The 12,573-nt window shown below is 38.5% G+C and overlaps 1 protein-coding gene across 1 annotated transcript; it reads left to right on the top strand.

Moving 5' to 3' along the window:
• Window positions 1–7,115: 7,115 nt before the first annotated feature.
• Window positions 7,116–8,828, top strand: LOC115747835 (GATA transcription factor 15). The gene is made up of 3 exons (XM_030684145.2): window positions 7,116–7,550; window positions 7,670–7,792; window positions 8,199–8,828. Exons 1-3 carry the CDS (start codon window positions 7,524–7,526, stop codon window positions 8,529–8,531), a joined length of 483 nt encoding a protein of 160 aa, XP_030540005.1. The 5' UTR covers window positions 7,116–7,523; the 3' UTR covers window positions 8,532–8,828.
• Window positions 8,829–12,573: the final 3,745 nt, after the last annotated feature.

Raw genomic sequence — 12,573 nt, 5'->3', positions numbered from 1 at the left:
TATGAAATCCGGCAAATCCGTATCTCATCTCAAATCAAGACTTCTTATTGGCTCGTTCCCCCAAATATCATCGCCACGTGACATGATTGCAACTCAACAATAAATACTCTCGAGAAAAACTCTGCATCGCGAGCTGCGATCGCGACTTGAAATGCGTTCTCGAGAGAGGCTTCCCCAAGCTGTTTAAAGAGAAAGAAGAGTATAAAAAAAAAACATATGAACTTTGAAAAGACCCACGAATAAATGTCATAAGATCCCGTGGTCCTTTGGTTTTTGTCTGATCTTGAAGACGATACAAAAAGATCTGAAGGAGCTTTCACTTTCCGTGCCAGCGTCATCGGATCTGGCGGAATCTGTCTCGCTCGCTGGGGCATCTTTTCTTCAATCCAGACAATCAAGTTGTTGCCCTGCACCACACACAGCCTCTCGGACATCCTTCTCCCAATCACCAGTTCTATAATTATGGGGAAAACAAGGTCATCGGAAACTGTTTTGCCATATCATTAAGGATCTTCTGTTGTTGCCTAATACTAACCAATAACCTCTCCTAAATTGGTTCAATTTCCATTAATCCCGCATTGCTCTCGATTTTCTTAAGTTCATGGAAAAATGACATAAATGATTGTTGAACTTAGGCTTAATGTACAATATTGTCCTTAAACGTTTAATTTGTTCAATGTGGTTTATGGACTTTTGGTATAAGTTCAATTTAGCCTTTAGACTGATATGGAAATGTTCGAAGTTGTCTTTAAGCTTGAATTAAGGAGGGACAATATTAACCATTTTCAAATAATTTATGGACTACATTGAACTGTCGAGGGATCACACTACACAAATTAAAAGTTAAGGTCACATTGCACATTAGTTTAAAGTTTAGGGATCACATTAAATAAAATAAAATTTCATGAATCACGATGCACATACAAGCAAATTTTAAAGAGCATTTGTGTCGCGATCCCTAAGTCATTAATCACCTTATAGATGTCCATTTGGGCAAAAAAGATGCATTGATCCACTTTTCAGCATGGCCATGCAGGCAAGAAAAATCAGAGCTAGACAACTACTACACAATGGTGCTGAAGTTTCGAGGCAGCTTTTGAGCAAGTAACAAAATGAAGCTCCCGAAAATAGCACATTACTTGATGGGTTAATATCATGAAAAACTCAAAATTAGTGCACAATATGAAAAATTTACTATATGTTAGCTTCCGTCAAATTTTATGTTAAATTTGCTGACGTGGTATGGTGAGGTGGAAAGTCCACATGCAAATCCAAAGAGTTGAAACCAGGGAAAACCTCAAACTAGTATATTTATAAAAAAAAATTCTCAAACTAATTTTGTGGGTCACTCGTGGCACATTTACCCTCCGTCAATAGTCCTAAATAGGGCTGAGTTGTGATGTGCAATCGAGCGTATTTTCCATATTTCTTTAACATCGCCTTCATATCATCAATGCATGAATTTTTTTTCTTTCTAATTCACTACTGAATATTACTATTGGGGCTAATGAACAACCAAGAAGGGAGTTTAAATAGGTTGAGTCGTGATGTTTTAAAAACTTTTGCGGAATACCAAATAATCACCAAGGAAGATGATTACATGCAACAAATCGGTGTGTGCAATGCTGAAAAGTAAATCGTAGTATAGAGAGCAAATCACACACGTATCTATAGTGATTAGACTTATGAGTAAGCCTACGTCCATTCTAAGGTTAATAGCCTTAACAGCGGCTGGATTCCATTAGTAATCAGCACTCGATATTATAACTGGCTAGTGTTCTTCCTATAACATGATAAATCACAATATACAGTGGGACATCATGCACAGCGAACATCCTTATCTGCATGGGAGATCAAATAGTACTATTTCAAGCAAGAGACAAAACGTACTGCTCTTGGTCATGAGACAAATAATAGAGTCATGAGACAAATAATACATCTCTAGTCGGGAAATCAAGTAGCACTGTTCCGGTCATTGCCAGAAGAATGATCTTAGATGATACACTATTCATCCATGTTGTGCACAGTGCCAGCTGTCAGCAGTCTTTCGGCAATGTTTGTCTATGGAATCTAGAGCATTAAATGGTTCTATTCGGAACTATCAATAGTCATAATGGTCAGCGAGTATCACCTCATTGTTATACCAACTTTGTTACTCTATACCAACAAGCACACGCACTATCACCAGTGTTGCTTGTGAGTAACTTCACCGACAATTTTCAGTAATGATATCGACTCGATGACTTGTTAAAATAGCCACAATAATCTTATCACCTTTCATCAATACCAAAGACATCCATGAACACTATCTTGACTGGTCCTTCCAAGCTGCCATGTAATACTCTTGTGGCACTTGTTCACTCATCTGCCATAGCATAGTTTCTCGTCTTTGTTGACAACGTAGGATCATTGATAGCGGTAACTAATTCACCATTTACACTCGTGATGATAAACATTAGAACTAGAAATGGTTTTGTAATCATCAAAGTATCATAGGGATGTCCACCTACAATTACCAACAAGAAAAAAAGGCTTCGCTATTAAAGTAAAATCATCGTGACCTTTCATCATAGGCAACATCCGAAGGTAAAGAACAACACACAAATCTGGAAAATAAACTTGATTGCACATCACAACTCGACCCTATTTGGAAGCATGACGGAGGGAAAATGTGTCATGCATGTATCAATTTGGGATTTTTAGTGACCTACAAAATTTAATTTTGGATAAATTTGTTATAAATGTACTAGCTTAAAATTTTCGCGGTATTAGAGGTGTCAAATGGGTGGGTCGGGTTGGGTCGAGTTGAATATGGTCCGACCCATATTGACTCGTCTAACCCGTTTTGACCCATATTTTATGATTCATGCCCGACCCAACCCGCAACCGACCTAAACTCGACCCAACCTGTTTTGACCCATATTACTAGAACGCACTAATATTCTAGGAAAATGTATACAACTTATTTGACCTTTTTTTTTTTTCCAATATTTGACCTATTTTAAGCTGTTCAAATATATATGTTACGGCACCTAGATAAAATTTTTACATCAAATAAGAAAAAAAAAACAATAAAAGCATTAGTAAATACAATAAAAATGATATTACTAAAATACTTTCACGCAATAAATATATTTTTTTTTAATTTTTATAATTTTTTTTTATTTTTTCTTTCATTTTTCTCCAATGGTAGCGGCGAATAGCCGCGGACGATCGGCGATGGAATTCACAGGATTCACCTCTTCGGATCGCCTTACATCATTGCATGAGAGGAATGGGGCAAGAGACAAAAACCTCATTGGGATAGCGCTAGTGAGAGTACAAATTATCGAGGTAAACCTCTCGTCGACGGGGCCTCTATTGCATTTTTGGCTCGACGATGCCATCACCGGCGGCGTCGATGGGGTTGATGTTGAGCTCGATGGAGAAGTTGAGTTTGAATTGTTCAAGGTCGAAGTCCTATCTTTTTCTAGAAATTTATTTTGCTCAATTGAAGTTCATGGATGAACAAGTAGAATCTAGCTTTCTTCGAGCAAAAGTGGTGGAAATGCTGCAGTGTCTCGTTGGATTCCTTCTTGCCTAGACGCCATTGGAGACGAAAGAGATGCAACTATAAAGAGACTTTATGTGGTCAAGTGGGATGTTCCTCTGCGTCGGCTCCCTATTTCCCGTCATGGAGGTGGTCGATGACGGCGGTGACGGGCGGTGGAGGGTGAAGGCTGCAGTGGGGGTGGTGAGTGGAGGTGGTGGTGGGTGGTGGCGGCAGCCGCGAGCGGGCAAAATATGAGTCAAAAATGGGAAGTTGCAAGCCACGGGTCAAAAATGGGTCAAAATGGGTTGAAAATGGGTTGAGGTAAAACCCATATTTGAATAGACTTTATAAGCCTAAACCCATATTTGACCCATTTTTTAAATCTACTAAACCCATATGTGACCCAAGTGAAAAAAAGTGAGTTAAAAAGTGGGTCAATGACCCATATTGACACTTCTACGTGATACTGACCCTTTGGTTTCCACGCGGACGCCATACCACGTTAGCAAATATAACAGCAAAATTTGACGGAAGTTAATGAAGAGTAAATTTAGCATATATGTACCAGGTTAGGGTTTTTTATAGTCAAAAAATTAGTTTGAGATAAATTTATCATAAATATATTATTTTTGGGATTTTTCATATTATTAACCCTTATTTGATAGAGTTTTTAGGAAGTGTAAAAATGTCCGAAGGTTGAAAAAGAGGAAAGGAAGTGCATTTTCGTTTTATGTTATTTGTAAGGGGAAGCATTTAATTGAATCAAGATAAGTGCGATCGGGGTTCATGATGTATTAACCGAAGAGGAAGAGGGTTTTTTTTTTTTCTTCTTCTTCTTTTTTTGGCTGGAAAGTGGGGGAATTGATGGATTGATGATGAGAAGAGTTGACCTTCAGACCCAGGTCAAAAGTAATCATCTGAAGAACAAGGACGTGAGGATCCTGCCATGATCACACCACATAAGCAAAGAAATATCAAACAAGTACAACATCCTCTCTTTTTAATCTTTTGATTTTAAATTTTTGAAAGATATAAAATAGTAATTAATTTGATTGATAATAGTTCGCAAAAACACTGTTTTATGTAGGTTTTCCTCATGTACTCAAATTTTTACCAGCCGATACATGTATGGATCATTTGCTTTGGATCATACATTTTGTGATAAGCAAGTGATTACTTACTCTCGCCAACCAAAATCGTTATCTTGTCGTATAGTGATTAATTTATCGAATCACTTTGCCTGTGTGGAGAACTTATGAACTAATTAACTTACTCTGATCACCAACATTAGAGCGTGATAGGATCGGAAAGGTCTAGCGACTCTTCCTTCGGTCTATTTATTTTCTTACCTTTTGCGATTTAGGTAACCTCGAGTTTCATATAATATGGACCATCTAAAATCTTTTCAGAACTATACAAATACATCTCCTTAATACCAACTCCCAATGCCACCAAAGGCTCACCACAACTTTGGTCTTACAACTTTTCCCCTTATATCGCTCGATCGTAGTGATGCTTTTCTATGGTTCTCCTATAAATGCGGGCCAAATTGATTGGATCGCTTTGATTTTCCTTTTGTGACTGTCGTAATAAAGAAACTAAACTTGTTTCCTAGCCAAAGTTGTATTGATATCATGGCATTATCGGGGGTGTCACAATCCGTCTCTACGTCTTATACGTGCCTCATTCACCGTATCAAAGGTTAAAGTTAAGAATTTATTAAAATTAGAACAAGCACTATATACAAGATAGACATCTGTTTACAAAAAAAAAAAAAAGAAAATAGCTAACTCTTTAGAATGGATACGAAGGCGATTTGGTTCGATAATCGGCAACAAAGCCAAATTGGCGAAAGAGTGAAGTGATTGAGTTAATATCAACGGATTATGAGATTCAATAACAACTACAAAGGGCAAATATCTTCTTTTCTGTCTAACACAGGGCAGTTATTGACGACTATAAAAAAGCTCATCGATGAGTACGAATTACAATTATCGATGTTCATGAAATACAGCTTTCTAATACACGGTAGCATGTGGCCGACGATCATCTTGTTTCAATAACAATACTTTGTCGGACACATGGAAAAATAGAGATAGAATAAGATGTTGATTGAAGGCATGGATATCTACATCGAGGATGTTGCCATCGACATCGAGATGACATTGATAGATAGTGAAAAGGCAATAAACAAGACAGGTCGACGAAGAGCACAACGAGTTAGGCCCCTAAATCTAGCTAAGTGTTGGATAGAGAGGAGAAGATGAAGGCTACAATGCTGATGGAAAACAAAGATATCCATCAATGGTTGAGTGACTCGGAGACAATTAACAATAGCTCCCTTTGTTCCAACCCCCTTTCTCTTTTAACTTTGAACGTGTTTTACAAAAAAAAAAAAAAAAGATACACAAAAGTTACTAATTAAATGGTATTTACTTTTTGAGCAATTACACATTGAGTCAAAGACCTATGGGGAAATGCAATGGCGTGGGGATTTCTAACCATTTGTGGATGAGATTGGTATGCAAATGGGAAGCTTAGAGCGTGAATGAGAATTATTATGCTCTTGGAAGCTATTTTTGGTCAGAAATAGAAAAATTCATTCCTTGGACGAGTTTCTGAGAAGATAAATGCGTTTAATATCGATACAAATTTTATGTTCCCGAAACAGAAATTAGTTTGATAACAACATAAAATTTTCGTCGTTATTGGCCGGCGGATGCCAATCGACAACCGGCGGCCGGTTGTCGAGGATGTGTGAGAGAGGGAGACAAGACTCGAGAGAGAGGGAGTGAGCAATGAGAAGAATTCTTATTTTTATTTCTATCTCAGAAACATAAATGTAGAAAATTGTTACTTTTCATTTTTGCTCAAAACTTATTTCTGAACTAAAAATTTATTCCGAAAATAAACAAACGACATTGTTTTACCAAACGGATTTCTGCTCCAAACCTATTCTTGAAAACAGAAAAATAAAAAAACAGAAAAACAGAATGATTATTATTCACGCTCTTAGAATTTTAGAACTGCAGTTATAAATGTACTTTTAAGTTTATCAATATCAGCATTGTTTAAGTCCTTGCCACCTACGGTCCTTTACCAATAAATTCATCGCTCATCTATCTGATTGTGTCGGATCAATTCCTGTCCGGATCATTGCCAAACCCATCCGACGGAAAAACCCAAGGTCAATCCTTCGGCGAAAGGTTTGTTTTCGCTTTTTTTGGGTCCAACCTCCATTTTTTCTAGCGAGACGATGTCTTGTACATCCACAAATCACACTTCATAGGCTCGTTGCTCCAATTCAAGAAAGATGAAAACTAACTCAAAATTTAATCCCCGCCCTTTTTTTTGGGAGGTTCATTTCAGCAGCTCCTTTTTGGCGGGTAAGGGATGCGATCAAAAGCCAAGCAAAGGACGAAACCAGCACCACCCGGATTCAAAAATGTTTTCTCAAGTGGCATTTCCGTAATAACGAGTCGGTGCGAGCTAGGGTTTCGCGTCCCCCATTTATAAATCTTCTTTTAGATCCGCCTGCGCCTTGTTTTTTATTTTTATTTTTTTGGTTGGTTGTCGGTTTGATCTCTCCTTCTCTCTCTTCTTCTTCTTCTTCTCTCTCAGCCACTACATAAGCACACTGTGTGTCAATGTCGGTTCCATTACTAGGTTCCTTCAAGTACCATCACCACTGATTTCACACTCCCATTTCCTCTCTCTCTCTCTCTAGCTCTCAGGCGCGTAAATTTCTTTTTGTTTTTCCCGCTCAGGGGTTCGATTGCGATCGCTTATATCCGTTCGGTTCGTCCCTCTGTTTTAGATCCAATACATCCCTCGCTCTGCTGCTTCTTCTTCTTCTTCTTTTCGCGATCGCGATAGTTCTAGCTTCCGGTCGGGATCGCGAGAGTTTCTGTTGGCTGCTGCTCGACCGAGCTTGCGGGCTCTTCTTCTTACCTGGGAAGAAAGGGGACTTTGGAGATCGGTGAAGTAGGCCATGGAAATGCAGGATGGGAGTGACAAGGTGAGTTGATCGCGGCTTAGCTTCCGTGATTCAGGCTCGATTCGATCTTGGGGTGGGGTTGATTTGGTGGAGGGATGAAGCCCTAATTTCATTTTGTTCTTTTGGGTTGCTCAAAGCAGGGATCGGAGTCGCCGGGCGTAGCTTCGTCGGAGGAGAGCCACGTGACGGAGACCAAGAAAACGTGTGCTGATTGCGGCACCACCAAAACCCCTCTGTGGCGTGGCGGTCCAGCTGGCCCCAAGGTATAAAAATCACATTTTTTTTTCTTGAAAATCAAGTACGGTCAGTTTGCTTATTTAGTCTGATTTGTTTAATTAATAAATCGGAGGAACAGCTCTTATTGGACGTTGTTTAATTTTTTTTTTTCCACATTAAGGAGTATGTCCACTTGTAGATCGATCATAAACAAGTGGATTTGATACCGTCATCTGAAAAAAGAAAAAAAAAACTATGTTCTTCATTAGCAGTTGTCGAGAGATCGATCCAAAGAAATGGGTTATCTCGTTTTAACGTGTCTTGAAATGGGATCGGCTCGAATTGTAGTTTGGATCTGTAAAAATTTCTTCTTGATCGTCAAGCACACCCCTTTTGATGTAAGCTGGTCGTTCCTGTGTTTTTGACCGTGCGATCTCGATTCCGTCGTCGCAGTCTCTGTGCAACGCGTGTGGGATCAGGAGCAGGAAGAAGAGGAGGGACATGCTGGGGGGCATAAGCAAGAAACCCGCGGAGGACAAGAAGCGCAAGAAGATCAACCGCAGCCCGAGCAGCAACAACAGCAGCAGCGACGACAGTTTCAGCGATTCGTTGAAGCAGAGGTTGCTGGCTCTGCTCGGGAGAGAAGTGATGATGCAGAAGAGATCGGCCTCGTCCTCGTCATCGGCATCGGCATCGAGTCTCGAGAGGAAGAGGAGGAAGCTGGGCGAGGAAGAGCAGGCGGCTGTGCTGTTGATGGCCCTGTCTTACGGCTCTGTTTATGCTTAAAGAGTTAGCTGGCTGAGAAAAATAAACTTAAGAGAAAAAAAAAAAAAAGAAGGGAAAAAGAATCTAGACTGTCGAATTGGCAAAAAAAAAAAAGGTTTTGTGGGGGCTTCTTTAGGCGCAAGTCTAATTATGTTCTGGTTAGTTCTTGCATTCTTTTGACCGAAATCGAGAGGAGGAAGGAGAGAGAGAGAGAGAGAGAGGCCAACTAGTGTAAGAAGTGGAGGAGATTTGATTGTCTTCTGTTACTCTGTTCTGTGCTAACGTAATGTAAGAGTTGTCCATTTTGATTATTACCAATTTTTACTGCTGTCGGGTCTTTTTTTGCCATCTTTGGTCGGTTGTGACTTTGATTATGACCCAAAATGCAATTCAGTGCTCAGCATTTCGTTCACGAGGCATAGTGTAGTTATTGACCCGACAAGAATGGGATGCGATGGGAAATCGAGTCGCGTATAATCGGTGTGTTATGTATTGCGAATGAAGTCGTCGACACCAAAGAATGCTCGAGTGTTCTGATCGATGGAAGCTTGGAGATTGAAAATCTCGGATGCATAACCGTTTGTAGATATAGTGTTGCTGAATATTCGGAGCCACGTAGGGCAGATTTCGATTCTTAGTTGCTGTAAAATATGATCGTCGGTAGAGTTATAAATACCCTGGTCTAATGGACCGTCCAATCAGTCCGATAATACATGTTGTTCATCTTTATTTTTGGTACTATTCACATGATTGGCAATGATTTTTTTACCGTAGTCGTTACCTATGAATTTTTTTACAAATTTTACGATTCCTATTCGAGAATCAATAAAATGGCTCCCGAAATCTCTGTCGATCAGACCATGCCAACATGATCAAATTCAATGGAATAAAACCTAGAATCATACTTTTTGAAGAGATTGGTTGTCATGAGTGTCTAACATGCGTAGTCTCACCGTAAAGCGCATAATGAACTTCGACAATTGATAAGTTAGACAAGGAATAATAACTTCAATGTTTTTGTTAGTGGATTCTAGTTTCATATCTGTTGTTTTCTGTCGCATGATAAACTCCACATTATGTTTCTAAAGGAACGAGGCAGGCACTGCCAACCGACCAATAAATAATTTAAAATAGGACTTTGTCACACAAACAAAATCAAATTAACTTTATCACGGAAATAAAAAAAAATCATCTCAAAAAGTTCTAATTGGTTCATGAAATTTGTAAGGTCTTTACATGAATCTCCAAGTAATTGAGTCTCCACATCTTGAGTTTCGAAAATCAATTTTCCAAAAATCGTTGAGCCATGGACATATACGTGTGCATATATTTATTCCGGCGGTTCCTTTTCTTCTAATGGTCTTGTCTTATTGTCTTATTTTTGTGTAAATCATCATGTGTATATAATCTTGTAATTGAAAACCTTAAAATGGGTTGAAGGACAGTCAAAAGTTATGTACGTCATTTATTTTAGTGCCAAAAGTTTTCGCTGGCTCACTTTAATGTCAAATTGAAAAAGAAAAAACGATCACTTAACCAACTAATAATCGCATTTATCATTGTGGTTCGGCGAGGTTAGGAATCTGCCTAAACTTGGGCCGTTGAAATATACTTTGCGAGGCCCAAGCCCACTTACTTGTAATTTAGGAACCTAGGGAAGTTAAGGCTCTTCATGGCCCATTTACAAGCCCATTGCATGTTGTACATCCTCGTATCAAATCCAGTTGATATGCTCCAATTTGTTTGTCACCACAATTGAACGAGATTCAACGTTGAACTTGTACATCGTGTTCCAACATACGTGATCTGAAAATTTTCTCACTTTGCGGAAGTCGAAGAATCGCTCGATACTACTACAATTTCACCAGAGGGTCCGATCTACGAAATCATTGATCTATCGACCAAGGTAAAATCTTGAGAATGTTACGTTTGAAAAACTTCGGTTGCTATGCAAATAATGTCACCTTTTGAATCTCAAGCATGATTACCACTAAGCATGCAGCCTTATTGGTAAATGGATTGAGGGGTTGGGCCAAAAAGTATCGGGTCCAGGGTTCGATCCTCGTGAGCACCACACACACATGCCCATAAAAGAGAGGAGAAAAAAAAAACGAGCATGATTTTTGAGATAATCAATGGTAGTAGTATTGTTAGGGACAGCAAACTAGTATGGTCACTATGGCTAATGTCGAAATTATTACAGCATAAACATCTACTTACGCCGAGTTTTTCGTGGATCAATTAGTTTCTGTCATCCAAAAATTTAAAAGCCACGAAATAATTTCCTAAAATTGTTTTTTTTTTCCGGATAAGTGAGCCTTAGGCAAATCGAACTCTAGGGGTCGATGGTTCCAAAGTCTGTTTAGGTTCCATATGGAACCTACAATGCATACGTTGAAACCTAGAACTTATTCCATAATAGGTTTCAAGGTTTACTCGGGTTTCACTTGTATTTTTAATTGGACGATTGCAATAAATTATTTTATTACATTTAATGACCATCATTTGCTACTATAACTCACTAACCATAACTCATATTTAGATACAAAAAATATATGAAATGTTAATAAAGTAAAAGTCTTGATTGTGGATATTGTCGGATATAAAAGCTTGGACTAGTTGTTACAAATTATACACTCATCATCGGGTGTAATGAAATACTGCAGGATGACGCAAAAAATATATAATAAGAAAAAAAATAAAGACTTCTTAACTTGGAACCTAGAACCTGTTCATCGGAATCGGTTCCTCAATTTTTGAAATATGAAATCTACCCTGCATATTCTGAAATTTGGAATCGAAAACGGTCTTATTCACACCGATCCAATGAGATCGCTTCCCTATGGCCAACTCGACAAGGTCGCCAATCCATCCATACATATCCTTGTGCCAGCATACGTGCCCTCCAGCTCAACTCAGAGTGCACACATTTTGCCAACATCAGTCATCAACCTCGAATTCTGTCTCTTTTGTTCACGTATAAAAGTCAAATTATTTTTTATTTTGGTCTTTTCTCTGAGTTCACATTGATTTTTATGTACACACAATTGGTAATAAATCCCTGACAAATTGCCAGCTTGTCGTCAACGTGGGGGCTCTTTCTTTCATGCAAAATGGACGGTGGCTTTGACGGTCCACAATTAACTATAGTCTCATCTTCCCGAAAGTAACCGAACAATAATTTCATTTTCGCTCGGGAGCATTTCCATACAATCGAAATTTTATATATTGAAAACGAAATGATCTTTCATAAAATATTAAGCATGCTTGAGGAGGAAGTTATTATTATAATTCCGTTGATACCAAAAATCGGTATGGGTTTGAGACAGTTAAAAAGCCCTCGGGAGTGGTATATTATTAAAGGGCCCAAAGTATAACATGAGTCGGTAGCCAACAACGTGGCATAATTGACGCTTGACTGAACGAAACATCGACGACACTGCGAGATTAGTATGTCACGCCGATAGACGAGTAGAGTAGATAAGCTCGCGGTTTAAACTACCACATGAATAAGAAGAATAGTTATCAAAGCTAACAAAATCTATGAATAGAGCATGCGAAAGTAACTGTCACGAACGGTTGAACCTTGTACTTTGCTATATATAGTCGAAGACAAGTCTATGTAAAGATTCAAGATCAACAACACTTATCATTTTTACTCTACAATTTATCTTAGTTGTTTTATTGCTATCGTATTTATCTTTACAGCACAATTTACTTTCTGTCCATTTACCGAAGGCTCCACGAATTCGGTAAAAAGATTTTTCGTCGCGGACATTTTCGTCGGAACGAATTTATAATAATAAGCAAAAAAAAAAAAAAAAAACGAAGAATTTGTAAAAGGAGACTGCTTTCCTTTTCACTTCTTTTTCAAATGCAACTTTTTCCCACATGGATTGATGCGAAAGAAGAAAGTTATAGACATGGACTGATTGAATTGATACTTTACTTATTGATTACGACTCGACTGCACACAACAAATTCAACACTTCCAAAAGTAGGACTTTGACTCAAGTAAGCAATAGGTTACAAAATATAAACGACATATATATACATACACAAC

Source organism: Rhodamnia argentea, chromosome 1 (assembly GCF_020921035.1).
Source record: "Rhodamnia argentea isolate NSW1041297 chromosome 1, ASM2092103v1, whole genome shotgun sequence".
Lineage (NCBI taxonomy): Eukaryota > Viridiplantae > Streptophyta > Magnoliopsida > Myrtales > Myrtaceae > Rhodamnia > Rhodamnia argentea.
The sequence above is the reverse complement of the archived record's forward strand: the minus strand, read 5'-3'. Positions and strand labels throughout refer to the sequence as shown.

Excerpts from the sequence above, each read along its gene's own strand:
- LOC115747835 (XM_030684145.2), top strand. The coding sequence starts at position 7,524 with ATGGAAATGCAGGATGGGAGTGACAAG. Across the intron at positions 7,551-7,669 it reads TGCAGGATGGGAGTGACAAG|GGATCGGAGTCGCCGGGCGT; the intron begins GTGAGTTGATCG and ends TGCTCAAAGCAG. Across the intron at positions 7,793-8,198 it reads GCGGTCCAGCTGGCCCCAAG|TCTCTGTGCAACGCGTGTGG; the intron begins GTATAAAAATCA and ends CCGTCGTCGCAG.